The sequence below is a fragment of the Brassica rapa genome, chromosome A06 (genome assembly GCF_000309985.2).
Source record: "Brassica rapa cultivar Chiifu-401-42 chromosome A06, CAAS_Brap_v3.01, whole genome shotgun sequence".
Taxonomy (NCBI): domain Eukaryota; kingdom Viridiplantae; phylum Streptophyta; class Magnoliopsida; order Brassicales; family Brassicaceae; genus Brassica; species Brassica rapa.
This window is the reverse complement of record NC_024800.2, coordinates 8,653,071-8,674,271: the sequence shown is the minus strand read 5'-3', so window position 1 is coordinate 8,674,271 and position 21,201 is coordinate 8,653,071. Positions and strand designations below refer to the sequence as shown.

General features: G+C 33.3%; 3 protein-coding genes and 1 non-coding gene across 4 annotated transcripts; 3 read left to right on the top strand and 1 right to left on the bottom strand.

Moving 5' to 3' along the window:
• The first annotated feature begins 402 nt into the window (after positions 1–402).
• LOC117125855 lies at positions 403–6,719 on the top strand. The gene is given in 3 exon segments (XM_033272544.1): positions 403–1,320; positions 1,323–1,436; positions 1,439–6,719. Coding segments are annotated over 3 exon segments (291 nt in total). The 5' UTR covers positions 403–1,235; the 3' UTR covers positions 1,531–6,719.
• Positions 6,720–9,511: 2,792 nt separating this feature from the next.
• Positions 9,512–16,295, top strand: LOC103872836 (L-ascorbate oxidase homolog). The gene is made up of 8 exons (XM_009151276.3): positions 9,512–10,232; positions 10,315–10,424; positions 13,590–13,860; positions 14,541–14,640; positions 14,739–15,081; positions 15,243–15,608; positions 15,801–15,879; positions 15,985–16,295. Exons 1-8 carry the CDS (start codon positions 10,077–10,079, stop codon positions 16,213–16,215), a joined length of 1,656 nt encoding a protein of 551 aa, XP_009149524.1. The 5' UTR covers positions 9,512–10,076; the 3' UTR covers positions 16,216–16,295.
• A 1,396-nt stretch (positions 16,296–17,691) lies between these two features.
• Positions 17,692–21,162, top strand: LOC103872835 (putative tRNA pseudouridine synthase Pus10). Its single transcript, XM_009151275.3, has 15 exons — positions 17,692–18,067; positions 18,189–18,517; positions 18,640–18,748; positions 18,905–19,016; positions 19,175–19,221; positions 19,319–19,390; positions 19,556–19,624; positions 19,719–19,799; positions 19,881–20,000; positions 20,088–20,162; positions 20,243–20,323; positions 20,458–20,531; positions 20,629–20,689; positions 20,778–20,833; positions 20,937–21,162. The coding sequence occupies exons 1-15, from the start codon at positions 17,921–17,923 to the stop codon at positions 21,010–21,012; spliced, it is 1,509 nt and encodes a 502-aa protein (XP_009149523.1). The 5' UTR covers positions 17,692–17,920; the 3' UTR covers positions 21,013–21,162.
• Positions 17,733–17,804, bottom strand: TRNAP-UGG. Its single transcript has one exon. It is a non-coding gene; the product is annotated as a tRNA-Pro (tRNA).
• Positions 21,163–21,201: the final 39 nt, after the last annotated feature.

Below are 21,201 nucleotides of genomic sequence, written 5' to 3'. Positions count from 1 at the left end.
AACATTTATAAATAATTATAAGGATATTAATAACAAATCCATTTTAACTATAAATTTAAATTTCAGTTTTAGGAACAACAGAATCTGTTGAAAAAAAATCTAACAAAATCTTTTTAAAATTTTAAATATTCTTTTAATTAATGCACTGATTAATTTCAAAATTAATAGTATAATATTATTATAAATTAATTTTAATTAAATTTTAATTATAAAAAAAATAATGATTTTTGTTTTGCTAATTTTATAAAATTTATAAGTATATTCAACATTATATTAAAATAGAAGTAACTAATGAATTATATATTAAAATTATGCTTTTTTTTGCAAACAAATTAAAATTATGTTGAATTGGTAAACCAATATGTTTTGAAAAAAAACTTTCAGTAAGATAAATACATAAAATATTATTCACCATTTAAAGTGACTAAAATATCATTCACCTTTTAAAATGATTAATATTCATAAATTATATAATAATTTTTACAAAAAATAAAATTGTTAACATATGCTAAATTTTAATATTTAGAACTATATATCATCTATTTAGTTATTTTTAAAATAGCAGCAATATATTATCATAAATTATTATATACAAAATAATATAAAATTTTATATTTATCAATGAAATGTTACCCGCACGGGTGTGCAGGTTAAAATCTAGTACCGTGATTATAATTAGTGTTGCCTTCAGGAGTGGACATGTTACTTCTAATATAAATACTTTTAGTTACTTAAAAAAATACTATTAATGCTGCAGCAATATGTGGGCTTGTTGTAAAAGCTTTTCTCAATTAAACATAGAACTTGTTGGGCTTCAAAATCTCAAATCTTGAGTAAACTCTTTATGTCTCATTAGTTTTTGTTAGGAGTGAACCCAATCACTCATTTGATACCTTAGAACACAAGTTGCTTTGATGCCAATTAAGGTCTCTTTTCAAAACTAAGAGAATTTGTGAAAAACAAACTAATAAAACAAAACACAAGTTACTACAATTTTCTCTTCTTCCCTTTCATTTAAGGTAAAATGATCTTAAAGACATAATAGATTAACTAACTAACATGTCAAACCTGGTCTAACACATCCACAAATTAAGAAAACACAAATTCCACTAATCATAAACTTAAATAAAGATAAACATTTCAAAACCATTATTTTGGTCTAAGGCCACATCATCTTCTTCTGTACATTGTGTCTCATCAGTTTCTCCTTCCTCCTGCGTTCGTTTGACACTCAAATGGGTTCGTCTGCCCCACATGGATCTGTTGATCCTATAACATGGAAAGATCCAGCGAAGGCGTTAACAACTGTGGCGTCTGGATTGAGATTCTACTTATGAGCTTCCGATCGGTAAGTTAGAAGTATTAAATCCATGACCTGGAGGAAGACACAGCTGTTCTTAATAAGGAGAGTGATATTTTGACCGGTCGTATGAGTAAATCAAGAGCAATCTTCTGCATCAAGCGTCGATTGACTCTACCGGCGTCTTTGCTTCTCTACTATGTCTACTTTTCGGAGATGATAAAAAATGACAGGAGATTGATTGGTTTAAATTCAACGAGGTTATATTAGTTATCTACAGATGTATATGTTTGTATTATCTCTGTCTTTGTGTAACGATGAGACTGAATGAGTAGGGTTTTATTAGTTATCTAAGGTTATCTAAAGTTTTAGAGACTGAATGAGTAGGGTTTTACGATGATGTGATTATGAAAAAATGGTGTAACGTTTTGGACTTTTGGGTTATTGAAACGCTGCTTCGTGTTCACATTTTTGAAAGAGTAAGAATTGCAGGTTCATTTTTGACACATTTTAACAAATAATTTACTTGCTTTTTGAACTATAGACACATAGATTTTGATCGGTAACCGGCAGAATGACGGAACAATGTCTAAAAACACAAAAATGCAAAAAAAATTACCAATAAAAAAATTGCGGAATAGAACATAAAACGCAAAAACGCGGGCTTTGCGTTTTTGCTGAAAAAATACAAAAAAGTTCTCATTAAGTGAAAAAGCGAGATTTTTTTTTTGTCATCAGCATAAACAGACTCCTAAGACTTTGTAAATTAAACCGGTAATTCTGCATCCATATGAATGACAAAAGACGGCTGCTTCCTATCACTGTGTGCAAGACAATCCGCCTGTGTATTATGTGTTCTGGGTACATGAATGATGTTAGAGTTGTGAAACATTCTTTCAGGATCTTGATATCGTCCAAATAACTTGCAAAAGCTGGTCATTCTTATAGTTCTGAAACCATATTTACCAATTGAGAATAATCCATTGCAAATATGATCTGAAACTGACGTAAATTTCGCATACATTCCATTTCCCAAATAAGCGTTTCCACTTCCGAGTGAAAAGGTGACAAACTCACCCTTGTATTCTTTGTGCCTATCAAACCATCAAAACCTTCCAAAGTACTATATCATCCTTGTCCTCAAAAAATCTTCTGATATTTCCATGACCCATCTATAAAGCACCATACACCTGGAATGATTGGTAGATTAGTGGCCTCGATCTCTATATTTTGGGGAACCCATTTTGTCAGTGAAACTTGTGCTTCAGTCCACAATAGAGACTTCATTTATGCTAATTTTAAAGTGTCCATAGGATAGATATCTATATTACTAAAAAGTGATATTTTAGCAGATTATTTGTGGAATCAGCCTTTTTATATTGTTTTTGAAAATAATATAACTTAAGATAAATATTAGTTAATTATAAATAATTATGGAATAAATAATATTAATCTATAACTTCATTTTAAATCTATATGTTAATATATTATTATAAGTATTTAGAGTAAGATAAATAATTAAGATATAATAAATGTTTTGATTAAAATTAATTGGTATTTTATTATAATACCATTTAGTTATTCATAGTTATTAATTTTCATAGTTATATTCCGCCATTCCGTAAAGTTTATCCAGTTGTTTAGAAAACTGTTCCGCAAGTTTTATTCAGTGGATTTCAAAAATTTCCTCAACTTAATTATTTTTCCACAGCTTAATTAAATTTCCTTCGTAATTCTCGATTGAGCAAAGTCACCAATTGAAGCCATACTTACTGTTTCTGTTTCTAAAAAATCTCATTTTCTTGTTATACATTGAATGTCATTTTAAAATTGGATTTTTTTTTCAAATATAACCTAAAATTTCAAGTCAAACACAAAATAACCCATGTTTTTTTGTAATTTTTTTTTTCATATTCACCCTAGAAGTTTAAGTTATTCACGAAAATGCCATTACATTTTTTTTCTTTTTCTGAAAATTATTATTTTACCTTATCATCCTCATTTTCACCAAGTATTTACAATATTTCCATTAACATCAATACACTAACCACCATGAACAACTAATTTGAAGCTCTTAATGCACCAAACTTTCGATTTTTACTCTTCATATTTCATTACTTATGCACACAAATCACATCTCTTTCACTCTCTCTTCAAATTTATCAAAACAAAACCAAAATTTTGATTTCAAGCTTTGTAAGGTTCATAAAAACATTTAAGCTCATGATTCGTGGTAATTAACGACTTGGTAGCTTTTGTAGTGAAGTTCAGAGTGCTTGGAGAAGCTAAGCAAGTAATCTCACAAGCTCAACGTATAAAATCATTTTTTATCTGATCTATTTGCGAAGACTTTCAGAAGACTTCGGGAAGACTTTTTGAAGACTTCGTTAGATGTGTTCTCCATCAAGAAGACTTTCCTAAAAGTCTTCTAACTTTCCTTTATTAAGAAAAAAAAAATCCCACAAAAGTCTTCTCAAATCAATAGGTTAGTTTTACAGTTGACCGAAGTTTGTCATAAATTTGACTTTTTGTAGAAGACTTCTCGGGAAGTCTTCTCGGGAAAAACTTCTATAGAAGTCTTCTGAAAGTTTTCTGAAATCTTCTCTGGAAAAATCAAATATAGTCAATTGCAAAAGTATACCAGGTAGACTTCTTGCGACATTGAGAATACTTCTATAGAAGTCTTCCCCAAGAAGTCTTCTATAAAAAGTCAATTTTCTGAAAAACTCTGGTCAATTGCAAAACTAACATGTTTATCGAAGAGAAGTCTTCTCTGGCATTTTCAAGAATTTTTTTTTAATTCAAAATTAAGTCAATAATTACAAAGGAAGACTTCTTAAGATATCTTCTGTAGAGTAGACTTCTTAGGAAATCTTCATTCGTAAATTTTCAATTGCAAAAATGACCTAAATAGAAGACTTCTTAAGAAGTTTTCTCGGAAGTCGTCTACGTCAATGTTTAATAAACCTTCATTTTCTCTACAATCAAAATGACTTTTTAATATTTTATTATTAATTCATGTGTATTAGTCAATATTGGAACTCCTGAATAAAATTCATAACTTATTTAGTGATAATTATGTGATTTCAAATATTTATGTTTACTAATGTTTCTAGCTAATCCAAGAAGACTTCTTAAGAAGTCTTCTACATTAGATTTTCAAGAGTGTTAAGTAACTTCAAAGTATGTTTTTAACTTTCAAAAGTGTTTAGTAACTTCAAGAATATCAAGTCATGTGGTTTAATGTGTCTTTTTTAGATCATAAAGTATAATTTTTAACATACATGAGATTTAAAATTTCAAGTTTCACTTAAAATTCAAGTTTGATCTTTTGTGAATTTGAATAAGTTTTCTTGTGAAGTCTTCTCTCTTAGTTTTAGTAAATTTGACTAAGTTTTTGTTTTGGTGTGTTTTGTTATGAATGAGTAGAATGGCTAAGAAAATTTCTTAATATGTTGTATCAATAACTTCAATAATGTCAAGTACTTTTGGAAAAAAACATGAACATATATACCAAATTATTTTCATTAACATCTCTTCAAGTTTACAAAAAAATTCACAACTAAAATAGTAAACATACAAATCATAAAACAAACCATAAGCAAAACTATTACACATGGAGCTAGATATCATTCCTCAACATAATAAGCTTAGAGTCCACTTGATATCATTTCTTTGTACCACTTTGGGCAGAAGACTTCGGAAGACTTCGTGTGAAGTCTTCTAACATAAAATACATTAGAAGACTTCTTCCAAGAGTCTTCCGAGAGGCTTTCAAGAGTCTTTCAAGAATTTTCTGAGAGTCTTCTGAGAAGTTTTCCAAAGTCTAACTCAGATCTGAAAAATATGCACATTCAAAAGCATTCAAATGGCTTTAAAACAAAGAAAACTTCAACAATACATTTTTATGCTTAAATAATAAACAAAACAATTACATTAGGTTGAATCTATAACTTTTTAGAATTTAATATATAAAACACACAACATACATATCCAAAATTTGTACCACTTTGGGCAGAAGACTTCTTGAAAACTTTGTGGAAAGTCTTCTAGCATAAAATGAATTAGAAGTTTCGCAAGAAGTCTTCCGAGAGTCTTCCAAAAGTGTTTTGAGAAGTTTTCCAAAGTCGGACTTAGATCTGAAAAATCTGCATATTCAAAAACATTCAGATGACTTCAAAACAGAGAAAGCTTCAAAAATAAAATTTGTATGCTTAAATAATAAACAAAACAATCAAATTAGGTTGAATCTATAACTTTTTAGAATCTAATATAAAGCACACAAAATACATATCCAAAATTAGTATCACTTTGGACAGAATACTTTGGAAGACTTCGTGAGAAGTCTTCTAGCATAAAATGCATTAGAAGCCTTGCCTAAAGTCTTCCGGGAGTTTTCTGAGAAGTCTTTCAAAGTCTGCCTTAGATCTGAAAAACCTGGAAATTTAAAAACATTCAAGGCTTTAAAATAGAGAGAAACTTCAAAAATATAATTTTATGCTTAAATAATAAACAAAACATTTATATTAGGTTTATTTATATCATTTTAGAATCTAATATATAAAACACACAATAACACATATCCAAAATTTATAGATATACCTTTGAATAAGTGAAAGATGAGAACCATGTAATGAAAAACCTGCAAAAAGAAGATAATAGTGAGAAGACATAAGAAAAAAAAATGAGAAATGAATTTAAAGTTTGGTGTTTTGATGTTCAAAGAGATTAGAGAGAAGTCGGAGAATCTTATAGTGAGAAACATTATATTTTTGTTACAGTCATTTGAAAAAAAAAAGAAAAATGTGCAAATTTTCTTTATATATATAGGGACAAAATTTTCAATTAGGTCTTCGATACAGAGGACTTCTTCTAAGAGAAAACTTTTTGGGAAGTCTTCAAGACCCTAAAATCAAATACATGAGAAGACTTCTGGTAGACTTCTTGTAGACTTCGATTTAGCCGAAAACCCTAAATTTTACTAAAATTTATGGAGAAATATATCAGAAGACTTCTTGGAAAGTCTTCTGAAAGTCCTATTGAAAAGTCTTCTGGAAGTCTTATTGAAAAGTCTTCAGGAAGTTTTCTAAACCATAACCTAATCAAATAAGTAACTAAATAGCAAAACAAAGTTTATTAAACTTAAAATCAACTTATAAATCATTTAATACACACAAAAGTAAATACATGTAGGTCAATTTTTTATAAAAAAAAGTTAAGATTCTAAAATCTAACCTTAAATACAAACAATACTATATCATATATTAGTAAACTCTAAACCAAAATCTTCTCGGAGTCTTCCAGACCCTATAATCAAATAACTAAGCAAAAATACTTCCTTAGACTTAAAAAAAACTTAGAAAATGTTTAAATCAAGTAATTAGATAGTCACTAAACACATAAATGTCAAACTAAAAAAGAAGAATAAGATTTCAAAATCTAACCCTAAAAATACCAACAATACTATAATATATGTTACCAAACCCTAAACCGAAGACTATCATAACTCAATCTACATTCACTTATCTATGTTAAAAATAATTCAGTTTTAGTAAAACTAAATTTCCATCATTTAAAAATATTTATGAATACATGATTTTGATTTTTTTTTCTTTCAAAATACTTTTTCTAAGATTTATTAATTATTTTTAAGATCTAATACATGAGAAGACTTCGATTTAGGCGGGAAACCTAAATTCTTCTAAAATTTAGGCGGAAACCCTATGTTCTACTAAAATTTAGGCGGAATATGTCCGAAGATTTCTTGGGAAGTCTTTTGTTAGTCTTCCAGGTCCTATAATTAAATAACTAAACAAAAAAAAAACACTTTCTTAAAATTTTAAGATACTTAAAAAATGTTTAAATCAAGTTATTAGATAGTCACTAAACACATAGATCAAATTAAAAAAAATTCAAAATCTAACCCTAAATATACCAACAATATTATAACATATATTACCCAACCCTAAACCAAAAACTATCATAAGTTAATCTATTTTCACTCATCTATGTTAAAAATAATTCAATTTTAGTAAAATTAAATTTACATCATTTAGAAATTTTTATTAGTACATGATTTCACTTTTTTCCCATCAAAATATTTTTTATAGAGATTTTAAATTATTTTAAAGAGCTACTGAACGAGAAAACTTACAAAGAAGACTTATTTATAAGTCTTCTCAGGCAGAGGGTTATAATGATAAAACTCAATACATGTTTTTTCTTTAGTCATAAGGAGGTTGTTGGAAAAAAAGTGGTTGTGGCAAAAAAAAATTGAACAGAAAAGAGAGAAAAGAGACGACTGGGTGGGAGAGTCACTTCTCCGGCGCGTGTCGGCGACGGTGGCTCTCCTTCTCTCAGTTTCAGTGCAGGCGCAAGACTGGGTGTCTCGTGATGGCGTCACTCGCCGATATACCGGCGGATCTGAATTAGGGTTTTGCCCCGGGAAGCTTCTCGGTTCGTATCGGGACTTTCAACGGCGACATCTCGCCTCTCTTTGGATTCGTGGTAAGGCGTATCGAGGACGGTTCGCGGTGACAGTCATCTGTTAGTTCCGGGAGGTGGAGGCTTCGAAAGCTCTACTGTCGCCGCTAAAGATTCCGAGGGGCGGAGGCTTCTTCAGCTCTGCGTCGTCGTCAAGTTTCCAGGACGCAGAGGCGTTTTTTGCCTTGCGTCCTCGGCTTTTGTTTTTCCTAGGGGTGTCTTAGGGTTTGATTTTATCTTTCTCGGCCTTGTTTTTGCGGTTTACGTTTCGGTTTTTTTGGAGGAGATTCCGTCGGTGACGGTGGAAGTCTCCGGTGGAATGAGGACATGGAGTGTGAAGCTCTCTCTAGGGTAGTGGTGTTGAAGGATTACGGATGAGATCTCGTCAAGGCGATTGACTCTCTCTGATATTGGAACCCTATGAGCATAAAGTTGTGCGGTGACGTTAGACGGAACTAAGGAGTTCCGATTTGGTCCGGTGATCTGTGTGTCGGATCTCCGGTGACGGTGATGGTGAAAGCGGTGGTGACGCGACGTCCTCGCGACATGTGTCCCTTGACGTCGAGGATGGCAACACGTGTCCCAGCAGTTCAACGAAACGATGTGCGAGGCGGCGTCGGTTCTTGCGTGATTGAGTTAGGGTTTTCTCAATGTGGGCTTTAGGCTCAATTGAGTGAGGAGTTGTAATGTGTGGCCCGGTCTGTTTTTGGGCTTTTGTAATTTGTATTGGGCTTTGGTTTTTTCTTAATATATAAAAGAAAAACAAAAAAAACGTTGACGGAAAAAAAATAAGGAGGTTGTTGTAATTTCACTACTCTTTTGAGTTAGTTTTGCATTTGATTGAATTTAGGGTACACTTTTGTATAAAAAAATCAAGTTTTGAGCCATTTTTGGCAATTTCTCCTTCAAAATTTCAAATGAAATTTATATTTATTTTTAGTTTACTATTAATTACAAACTGCATTGTCAAAGTTACACTTTTGAAAGAACTAAAAGAATAATAAAATTAATTAATCTGACTGTGGTTTTGGCATTCTATGTCTAACCGTGTCCACTGCGCAGACAATCAATCAAGATAATAGATCTTGGTTAAGCCTAGACCTGGGCAATAAACCCTAGATTCAAACACGAACAAAGAAACACACCTGTGTCTTTCTGAAATGTAAAAATATTCGACTCCAACGGTAAAAGACCTGAATATGGATCAGTATTTCAAATTTCGCTATCCAAAAAATTAATCAAAACTACAAACTCGAAAATCCAAAATATCTGATCCAAATTTGATCGGTTTCCAAACACTATGCCTAATTTAGCCGAAGTATAGTTGTAGGGAACTTCAACATGCAACACACATGGAGTAAATGTCACCGAAGAGTATTGTTTGAAGGAGGTAATAAACAGGTTCATGAATTACTGACTACCTCCAAGAAGAACTTCCACATGCACATGATACAGGAAATCAAGGGCTGGAAGGAGAAATTCGAAAATATTACATTCAGATGGATACCTAGAGAAGACAACAAAGCAGCAGATTCTCTGGCTAAACAAATTCATCAGTCCTTTAATAATTTCAGCTCTATTTATTATGTTCCTGTATACATAACTCAAATCCTCTATGAGGATTATGTTTCATCAAATCAATAAAGAAGTTTTGTTGTCGTTTAAAAAAATCATTATTTTCGTTAAAGTAACTACTTAGTTGTCAATTATAATATTAGATCATTTCTAATATATTTTGTTATATACTATCTTTGTTTTCTATTAGTTGGCAAGAATTTTCACAATTATTGGAAAATTATTGATTTTTTACTTATTTTGCATTAATTAATCTTAATTTAACCAACAAAAATCATTTGATCAAATGCAGTTGGTTTAAAGTACTAGAACATTGAATATTTACCCAAAAGTAAAATCTTAAAACACCAATTAAAATGAAACATAAGGAGTAATAATTTAGGATAGATGTGACAGCTTATAAAATATCATTTTTTTATTTTTCTCTATTTAAATATATAAAAATAGAGATTTGTATATTTTAAAATAGAAATGAATCGGAATAAATCTGTTTTAAATATAACTATAGAAAGAAATATAGTCAACAGTCATAAATTGAAAATGCTCTTACCATCTATATATTGACATTTTTATCCTCTCTTACCGTATTAATTTGGTGATAATCTTGAAAATATAGAGAAACAAATAATTTTTGACTATTTCAAAAGTAGCACACTAATCCTTACTCAAGCATATATATGTTTCATTTTCTATCCTATCTACATCTCATGGTCCGAAAATGAAGAACACTAAAATAGCTGCAAAGTGCAAAATCGCATATGCTTTTGTTATAGGTTTATCGCTTCTAATTGCCACAGCGGCCGAAGACCCATACATATTCTATGAGTGGCACGTCACCTATGGTACTATCTCTCCTATGGGGGTTCAACAACAGGTACTTGCTTTGCTTGCCTAATCGATTATGCATTAGTTTTGCTAACTGGATGATTATGTCTTATTTCCTCTCCTTCCGCTAGGGTATATTGATTAACAAGATGTTTCCGGGACCTGAAATACTCTCTGTCACCAATGATAATCTCATCATCAACGTATTCAACGAACTCGATGAGCCTTTTCTTATTTCATGGTACGTATCTATTTATTTTCCATGTAAGTTCCTAGCTCTTTTTTTGTACATCACAATTTCACAATTTATGTATATGAAATATATTTTCCTAACTCAATCAGAAGGTAGTCGATTATCGCTCTGACGTGTCATATATTGCATGCACTTGTAAATTATAATCTACGTCCGCGTCTGCATGGTGATAGTTCATTTCATATACGTGCACTACAAGAAAACAGTTCTATTGCAATAATGATATATTGTTGCAATATGCTCATATATTGTTGCAAATATAAAATTGCAATAAAATTGTGACAAATTTTATTTTCTGGCTGTTTGAATGTTGCAAATTCATGTTTGTAGCATATACGTTGCAAAATTAGCAATAAATTTAGTTGTTGTTATATATGTTATATTATTGCAACAACATTTTTATAACAATTTTGTTGTATATTTACAATGTATTTGTGCAACATTAATTGTGGCAAATCATTGCTAGGCAAAATATATAGCAAACAACATAGCAAATTTGCAACAATTTTATATTGCAATTTTGTAGTATTACTGCAACAAAACGTCTAACGTATGGAGGCAATTTAAATTGTTACAAAATTTGCTATACAAAATATTTAGCGAATATTGTTGCAATTTTTTGTTGCAAATTTTATTTTGTGGGGACAGTTATTACGTGGTTGCCAATTAATATTGTAATAAATTTAGTAAATTGTTAACTTTGTTGCATAAATGATTACTGCAGTATTTTATTATTATAATAGTATTAGATGGATTATTTGTTTATACATTAAATATATTTTATAATAACACAAAAGCCAAATAACCAACTTTATGAAATAAAAAAATATTAAAAAGTTTAACAAGGCATTATTAGAGAAAAACCAGCTATAATTTGAAAGCTAGATAAAACATAATAAGAACTTAGAAAAACCTAATAAGAACTTAGAAAAAAAACTAAAGCAGCCAACTGAAACTTAACGGTTGACAACAGTGGACACAATAGCTGGACAAAAGATTGCTATCATCTTCTCCAATCATTTAAGTTTGCTCAGCTTTTCTTTGATATTTGCATTTCTTCATAAATGTCGTGCACCTTTTTCTTGAAAGTCTCATCATTTGATCTATAGTCATAGCACACATAAAACAAGAAAACTATATTCTCACGGTTTTATCCTTTTGTATATGTAATGTTTCTGTGATATACCTTAAATGTGTACCACCATCTATCTTTTACATGTTGCGGCGTAGATGACCAATTCCGATACGTGCCAGGAAAATCAGATCGGATGATTGTTATTATCTCATTAGTGATGAGGGAATCACGTTTGAAGCTGTAGAAAAAAATAAAAATATAACGCAGCTAAAATTTTAACGTAACGTATATAAAATATAAGTACATTTCTTTTTACCACAATGATCCATTCACTTTGGAAGGATTAAGAACACCTAAGACATTCATAGGTTGGGCTTCTCCTTGATTTTGACCCTCATTTGCCATTTGGAGATGAGTTACCTCCTAAGAACTACGATGCAGAAGTTTACTGAATTATTAAAAACACCGTATAAGCTATATATATGAAAACAGAAAAATCTAAACATCTCGATATTGGATATATCCATATCTTTTTAGGATGATATTCTCTAAACAAACTAAAGTCAAGCGGCAAATGAAATAATATAAGGCGGGAAGAACATTTGACTAAAAAGTAAAAATATTCTAATAGTTACAAACTCCTTTCGTGTGGACTATTTAATAAATTTTCAGAAAACACACAAAATATAGAACTTTTAATATCAAACTAATATAACTTACGTGTGGTTCCATGAGAAATCTGAATAAAAGCCATTCAATCACTAAAGCATTAGGCAGTAGCTGATGTTAGTTCTTAACAGTAGCTGATGATCACTACAACAATAAAACAGAATAAGTAAACTACATCAAGACATAACAATGTATCTTTAAACCCGACTCATAACTTGTCATTACAATCTTGACTTCCAAACTACAACAACACTAAGCAACCAGAGAATACAATCTTGAGTTCTAGACTTCCAGTCAACAACAGTAGCTGATGATCACTAGCTACAACAAGAAAACATAAGTTAATAAAATTGAAAAGTTCAAACCGTTAAAACAATTAAACAAAGTCATCTACTGAAATCAATTAAAACAGAGAAAATACATGCTTGAAAAGAGCTGGTAATAATCAAGATGTCAAGGTAAGAAACTAAAGAATAAAAAGAGGATTTGTCATCTCGTTGTCGCAGTTTTACGTCTTGACGTCTAAGAAGTCTGAACTGTCTTCTGTTGATTGAGAATCTTGAGATACTACATCATCTTGTTCTGAGTCTAGTTCCTCATCAAGAACATCATGTAAGGCAGCCCCAAAGATCGCACCAGTTTCTTTGTGTCATAGTTTTTTTCACTTAATGATTTGGAAGAAGGTACCTGTCTAGTTTTTTGTTTTCTTATTTTTTTTTGTTGATAAAGACATTGGACGTATCTTTATCTAAGTTAAAGAAAAAATAAGAAGAGATATGTAAATAATTTTCTTTTGTCTAATTACCTTTTATTTTGAATAGGAATAAGTAAATTATACCATATTAGACGAAAACCAAAAAAAATTCATAAAATAAAATAATTAACAAAATCTCAAGAATCTGGAACTTAAAATTTTTTAGTGTACATGTTTAAATATACAATATAAATATATATTTTATATTTTATATTTAATATACAAAAACAATTAACTTTTCCTATAAAAACATATAATAAAAATATAATCACTGCCACATTTTTTGCCACATATTTTTTAATATTTTTTTTTGCAAATTAGCAATGATTCAAAAATGTTGAATGCTTCTTGCAAAATTGGCTAGATATTTGTTTATGTTGCAAAAAATTACAATTTAAGTAACAAAAATATGCAACGTCTGTTATAGTTGTTATTTTGCAATAAATTTGTAATAAAACTGTAACGGATATTCATTATTACAGAAATATTGCAATAAACATAGCAAATTATTAATGAAAATGGATGTTGCAATTTTTCTGTTGCAATAAGGCTATTTTCTTGTAGTGGTGGCCTACTTGCCTATGTGCTCAACTTTTGTTATTGTTTAAAATTTGAATTAAAACTAATTACGATTTTTGTATGATTACGACACAAGGGCCGGGATACAAAACAGAAAGAACTCGTTCCAAGACGGAGTGTGTGGAACGACGTGCCCAATCCCGCCGGGGAAGAACTACACTTACGCTCTTCAGGTTAAGGATCAGATCGGAAGCTTCTATTACTTCCCATCGCTTGGCTTTCACAAAGCTGCAGGCGGTTTCGGAGGTATTCGTATCTCTAGCCGTCCAATGATCCCCGTTCCTTTCCCTCCTCCCGCTGATGACTACACTGTTCTCATCGGTGACTGGTACAAGACCGATCATAAGGTAATCGATTCTAACTCCAACGTTTATAATTCGATGGTAGATTGTGATAACTTTGAATGGCCATCATAATATTGTTGTTGAATCTATGATTTAGAGGGAAATAAACATTTTTAAGTTAATAAGAATAAGAATTATATGTGGAATACATGGAATAAAAGGAATAATTATATGTGGAATAGGGAAAATTGGAATGATCAACAAAATGGAATAAAAACTGAAATTTGTTTTGGAATTGGAATTCCAATCATCCCACACATTCACGATCATTTTTGATATGGAACAAATGGAAAAGATTTTACAAAGGATTTGTTTTTAAATTTTATTCCATTTTTGGAATGTGGAATTGATTTCAAAAGATTTTCCATGTAACTGGTAAATATTTTTTGAAATTCTGTGGAATGATGCATTCCAAACAATTCCATTCCAAAATTTAGCATTCCAGTTGCAGCCTAAACATTTTATTGTTGTGGAATCTAGGATTGTGATAACCTTGAATGGCCATCATTTATAGAATTCTCTGCTGTGGTAGATGTTCATAAAATCCTCATGCAATAAAGATTGGACCGTTCGATATGCCGTTAAAAAAAACAATAAGGATCGTATATTCTTTTGGTTTATTCATAGTCATAGATAGGAACCAATTAAGAACTTTGAATGATTTTTATGAATCTTTTGTGTAGGCCTTGAGAGCGCAGCTCGATAATGGTGGAAAGCTTCCTCCACCAGATGGAATTCTCATTAATGGTCTTAGTAGTGGTGCTACACTCAACATTCAACCAGGTCTATTATCTATTTCCCTCCTCTTATCTCACTCGTTTGTTAATGGTAAAAGCATTTGCGCAACGTTTTAATTGGTTCTGATGTGAATATTTCCACAGGTAATACATATAGGCTGAGAATATCAAATGTAGGATTGCAAAACTCTCTCAACTTCCGCATCCAGAACCATGAGATGACGTTGGTTGAAGTCGAAGGGACACACACTCTTCAGAATGTGTACTCATCGCTTGATGTTCACGTTGGTCAGTCTTACTCGGTCCTTATAACTGCTAACCAGCCTTCAAAAGATTACTACATTGTGGTCTCTAGTAGGTTAACCCCAACCGTCCTCACCACCACCGGTGTTCTCCACTATAGTAATTCTGCTGAACCTGTTTCTGGACCTATCCCTGCTGCACCAGTTCCGATGAGCTGGTCTTTTAACCAAGCTCGAACTATCAGGTACGTTTTTTATTCTTCAACAGTTATTTGCTTGTCACCAATTTTGAAGAAAACTCCTTCAGTATCCTTTAGATTATAAGCTCATGTATTGTTTTGCTAGCGTAGAGGATATTCATGAAATTTTGGCCTTATAGCTTGGTGGTTTTCTTCGTGTGTTGTAGGACCAACCTTACAGCGAGTGGACCAAGACCAAACCCACAAGGTACATACCACTATGGTATGGTAAATGTCACTAGAACCATCAAACTTGTTAGCTCTGTTGGACAGATCGAAGGCAAACAACGATACTCCGTGAACAGTGCATCATTTACCCCATCAGATACCCCTTTGAAACTCGCGGATTACTTCAAGATCGATGGCGTGTATAAGCCTGGAAGCATATCTGACCAGCCCCCATATGCACCAACATTCCCTGTCACATCTGTCTTGCAAGCTGATTACAAAGCCTTTGTGGAGATTGTCTTTGAGAACTCGGAAGATATTGTCCAAAGCTGGCACTTCAACGGCCACTCTTTCTTTGTTGTTGGGTACGTATTTCCAAATTGTTCCCTCATCCCTTTTCTAATATATATTCTAAACTGTCCGTGTTTGCATCCACCATAAGCTAATAACTACACGGTAAGCTTAATCAAAACTTTCTCTAACTAAGAAAGAACCCTAACACATGCAATTTAATTGTTTTAACCAACTAACTATTGTGGACTTGGTTTAACTATCAGAATGGAGTTGGGAAAGTGGAGGCCTGGCAGGAGAAAAGTATACAATCTAAACGATGCAGTCTCACGCTGCACTATTCAGGTGAAACTTTTAAAACTTTCATATTTTGATCTCAAACAGTTGGATAAAACGTATAAGTTGGGGGTTTGAGTCACGTGTGAAATATTGTTGGATGAACATGTGTAGGTGTATCCAAGATCATGGACTGCAATATACGTAGGTCTAGACAACGTTGGAATGTGGAACCTGAGATCGGAGTTGTGGGAAAGACAATACTTGGGACAACAGTTATACGTGCGTGTGTACACAAACTCGACTTCTCTCAGAGATGAATATCAGATCCCGACGAACGCTCTTCTATGTGGTAGGGCTAGTGGAGCCCACAAAGAACTGCTTTTGAGTGGCTTTGAAAACTGAGAGCGATAGAGAATCTGTTAAACCATTTTCATGAATTTCTGACTTGCCGTGTTCTATATCTCATTTCTTTCTTCGTCGTTTTTTTTTTTTTTTTTTTTTTTTTTCCTTCAAACTCCCAATGGGAGATACCATTTCTGAAATAATGTTTTACAAGGTGAATTTAAAAAAAAAAAAAAAAAAAAAAAAAACAAGGAAAGACAACATTACTTTTGCAAAAAAAGAACTTCAACAAAATGAAAATAGATGCTTTGATCTAACCCTGAATCTTTTCAAACCAAAGAGAGAGATAAGTAGTCGTCGTTGAATGTCGCCGGTTTCTTTGAGTAGCAGAGGGGTGAGCTCTCAGCTCCATATCAAGAGAGAATAGTTTTGCTCTAAGGAGAAGGTAGATATCTTTCACAACAGAGTGAGCGGGCTTTGAAGTCTGGTTGTGGAGACGTGAATTCCGTTATTTCCAAATGAAGTAAACAGCAGCTTGAATGAGCAGTTTGCAGATAGTTTTCAGCTTTCTATCCAGCCTAATAGATATGATCCAAGGAACCACCATTGCAATCTGTGTTGGGATATCAATACCACTCCTTGCGAACATAGTTCTCAACACCGTCAACGAATAGTCACACTGAAAGAATAAGTGCTCAGTCGATTCCTCATTTTGCCCACAAAGCAAACACTCAGCCGGTACATCGAGGCCCCAACTTCTCATCCGATCCCTTGTTACCATACGCTCTTTCATGACTAGCCAAAGGATGAATCCATGTTTAGGAATTTGCTTACCGAACCAGACAGCCTTGTACCAAGAAACTCGAGGAGGCTCTTGATATAGAGATGTCCATAGTCTTGATAATAAGAATGGTGAAGGAGGCTCATTTACTTCGTTTCTCCACAAGTAGTAATCTTCTTCTATGTTATGAACATCAGGAGGTTGTGCGGGAAGCACATCACGAAGGGTAACAAGAATAGGGTGCCTACTCCTGCGAGAGACAGACCAACCATCTTCCCTTACCACTGACGAGACTGTCGCATCGAGAGGAATTCCAGAAACCTGAGGTCCCAAAGGTCCTGTGAGTATCAGAAGAGGACCAAATTTTGTCCAGTCGTCGTGCCAAAATGAAGTTGTTCGCCCTGATATGACATGACAAGTGATGAAAGGCCTTGCTATCTTTCTTCGTCGTTGTTTCCTCTAGATTCGTTGAACATTCATTATTATAATTAAATCTATTTACAGAATTATATTAATATTATTTATGAATGTTGTTGGTACATGTTAAGCTTATGGGACATACATAGTTCTAAAATCAAATATAATTCATGCATGCTCTTAGCCACTTGATTAGTATTATAAAGTTATAAACGATTAAACTAGTGTATAATTGAGAGGATTATTGCATAGCTTAACGTTGATAGCTTGGGAAATTAGTTGTGCCTAATATAATGACAGAAGACACAAACAAATAGGGGGTTTCCGGCGGGAAATTAATTGAGTTTAATAACAAAAAAAAGAAACAAAAACAAAAATAGGGGCGTTCCGAGAATCGAACTCGGGACCTCTCGCACCCAAAGCGAGAATCATACCACTAGACCAAACGCCCAGATGAACTTACGACTCAAATAGAAAATATATACCTAAATTACTCGTAACCCCTCCTTTCACACTGCTAATTGCTAGGAGCCGCCGCCTTCTCCGATATTTCAAAGAAACAAAACAATGGCCGACGAAACAAAACCCGCGTCCGGCGACTCAGCCGGTTTGTCCAACGGCCTCGTAAGCCACGGTGACCACAAGTCAAGACGCGTGTACCAAGCAGCTCGATCACTGCATTCCGGTGCTGTGAAAGATCTGCTATCTCTCGGGGTCTGTAGTCCTTTACTCTCCTCTCAGTCGTTTCCTAGGGCTTCTCTTTCTCTCTCTCTCTCACCTCGAATTAGATTCTTCCAGATTTTTTGATTAATTCGGTGTGTCTGTCCCCTTTAAGGTATGCGAGAGATGTGTATTCCGATTGGTGTCCGTCGAGGCTTTTGATTCCGATTTGTCGTCAGTCTCGGCGTCTACTCTGCGGAGCTGGCTAGAATCCGGCGATGAGGAAGCTGCCTCATCGGAAGAGTCTAGCTGCTGCATTGTGTGTTTAGGTGTATTGCAGTTTGTTTTCTCCGATGCCAAGCAAACGCTGCTGAGATCGGAGTGTGGTAGTGATTACGCCGCAAGGGTAACGGACTTGGTGAAGCAGGAAGGTCATGAGTTCGATAGCTTTGGTTTAGAAGTCTCTGTGCCAGCAACTATCCTGGAGAATGAGCGTGCAGTCTTGTAAGCTTTACTTGCATTTATGTTTTGCCTTTTGGTTTTATCAGCGTATTGGGTCCTAGAAAGTATATCTCTTTTGCAATTTCTCAGTTTTTTTTTTTTTTTGTGTGTTTATACCTTTGTAGGTTATACCTTAAAGGAAAGTATAACAGTGAAAGTTGGCTGCAGAGCGAAAAGATTTCTGTAAAAGATGCCTTGAAAGTTTTGGTCTTGGATCCTCTTAAAGTATCGTTGGTGAGTCTGTGTTCTGTTTTGTCAATTTTTTTGGTTTTCGCCTATGTTTCGATTGCTTGGTATTTTATAGAACATAAACTGCCAAATATGTGACAAGGTAACAAAATCTTTTAGAGATTAAAGTCTTTGCATTCGTCCTTGTTTTGAGTTTTGCAGGGAGCTAAATCAGACTCAAGCTCTTTTCAGATCCGTTTGACTTACTCTAAGGCATCAGATGAGGCTCAAGGTGCGTCTGAAACAACACGTGAAAGAAAGAAGAGGAAAACAGGTATGTCGAGACTCTACGATCATCTATTACTTGGTTGACGCTCTTGTTTGACCTTGTGGCCATCTACATTAGCCTGTACAGTTTATATGCAGGTGTCCCAACAAATTTCAAAATGCTATGTATTATGTGTATCTTATGTGTTGATATTGTTTATGCAGACGAAGAGAATGGATCAACCTCTATGTCCGAGAATTCATTTGAAAAGGTAATTTATATTGGATTAGAACATTTTTGGCCCGCGTTGTCATTATTTGACTTACAAGAACTCATGTTCTATGATTCTTTATGTGACCACTGACCAGGTTTATGAACCATGCATCTTGTCAGTTCATTGCAACAAAATGCCTATCTTCTTTAGTGGCAGATACTTCAAAGTAAGTCAATATTTTGATGTTGTTGAAACATAGTGTATTTTGACCTAGCCATTCATGTGTGCAAATTGTAGTTTGGTAACAAATGGATTCACATATGACTCAAGCAGATCTGTTTACCTTTACTGGGGGGATATTTCAATTGATGGTTCAATTTTATCGTTGCAGTACTCTAGAAATGTAAGTCAAACACGATGGATTATTGATGATGAAAGAATGGGTGAAGCGTCTGTTGAGGTAGTACACTTGGTAGTTATCTGGATATGTATATATTAATATTATTCCTAAAGAGATCAGGTGGCTTGAGAGATTGTTATCTTCTTTTTTTCAGGAGTTAATTGGTGAAAATATTCTTCCAGCATGCCTTGGGGATTCCTACAAGTTCCATGCTGCTGGCAGAGAAGATATTGATGTTAGAATATTACCCTTTTCCGAATTTCATGTTCAAGTTCAACAGTTTATGCTGATAATATGAAAGAGCTCTATTATTCAGGTACGCATGTTGGGCTCAGGTAGACCTTTCTTGATCGAAGTTCAGAATTCCCGCAAATGCCCATCTCAGCAATCATTGACGGAAATTGAAGAGAAGATAAACAAGTCAGAGAAAAAACTAGTAAGGCCTAATCAATTGAACACATAAAAGTTGTACAGTTGATTCTGTGGTTTGTTTGCAAGCTTACAAGCAGTACATTGGCTGCAGGTCGGAGTTAAAGACCTTAAATTCATAGGAAGTCAGTGTTGGGCAATGATGCGTGAAGGAGAAGCAGAGAAACAGGTCAGTTTTGTTAAATGTTAGTTAGAAGTGTAATAAAACTACTAAATCAACTACTCGGATATTTTTGATATATATTGCAGAAGCAATATGCTGCAATTGTATGGATTGCTCGTCCAGTTGAAGAGAAAGATATCGACTCAATTTCTTCTCTGAAAGAATTGGTGAGTCAATTGTTTTTTTTTTTGGTATAGTATAAATCTTCGCATCATGTTAAAAGTCACATGTCTATCCTCAAACACCGTTCTTGGTTCCCAATGCAAACTAATTGTCTTTCTTCTGTATTATGTCACTGCAGAAAATTTTGCAGAAGACACCGGTAAGAGTGCTTCACCGCCGAAGTCCATTGGAACGTGAAAGGACTATACACTGGTTAGTGACGATCGATCGTGAATTTTGTGTGTTTGAGGATACACAAAGCTTCTTCTGTTTAGTAAGTGTCAGTTTTTGTGGTTTCAATTCTCCTCAGGATGAAAGTCGAAAAGATTAAAGGAAGCTCTCACTACTTTCTACTGCATCTATGCACACAGGTTGCAAGATCTTCTAACTCACCTCATTAAAGCTTTTTATCATAATTTATAAAAGATGGGCAAATTTTAAAATTTTCATTAAGTGCAGGCTGGAACGTACATCAAAGAGTTTGTTCATGGAGATCTTGGTCGTACCACTCCAAGGTATAAAAATAATGAACTCCCTTCTTTATATTAATATATAAAGAAGAATGGTAACAAGAAGCATTGAACCATATTGACCTCATCTGTTTCATTTTGGTTACAGCATGGGATCAATTTTAGGGTGCAGGGCGGAGATAATACAACTTGATGTGACTGATGTCAAAATGGGCGATTCTTGAAATGCCAAGTACCAACAATCCATAAAACTGTCATTTTTGTATTCTTGATTCATATTTTCCCCATAACTGATCAGTTTTATTGTATTTTAACTTTAAAAATATAGAAATACTTCAAATTATAACGTGGATTCATTCAGTGATTCAGCTAGATTCTAAACTGTTTCCACTCGCAAACGTTGCCTTAGTATA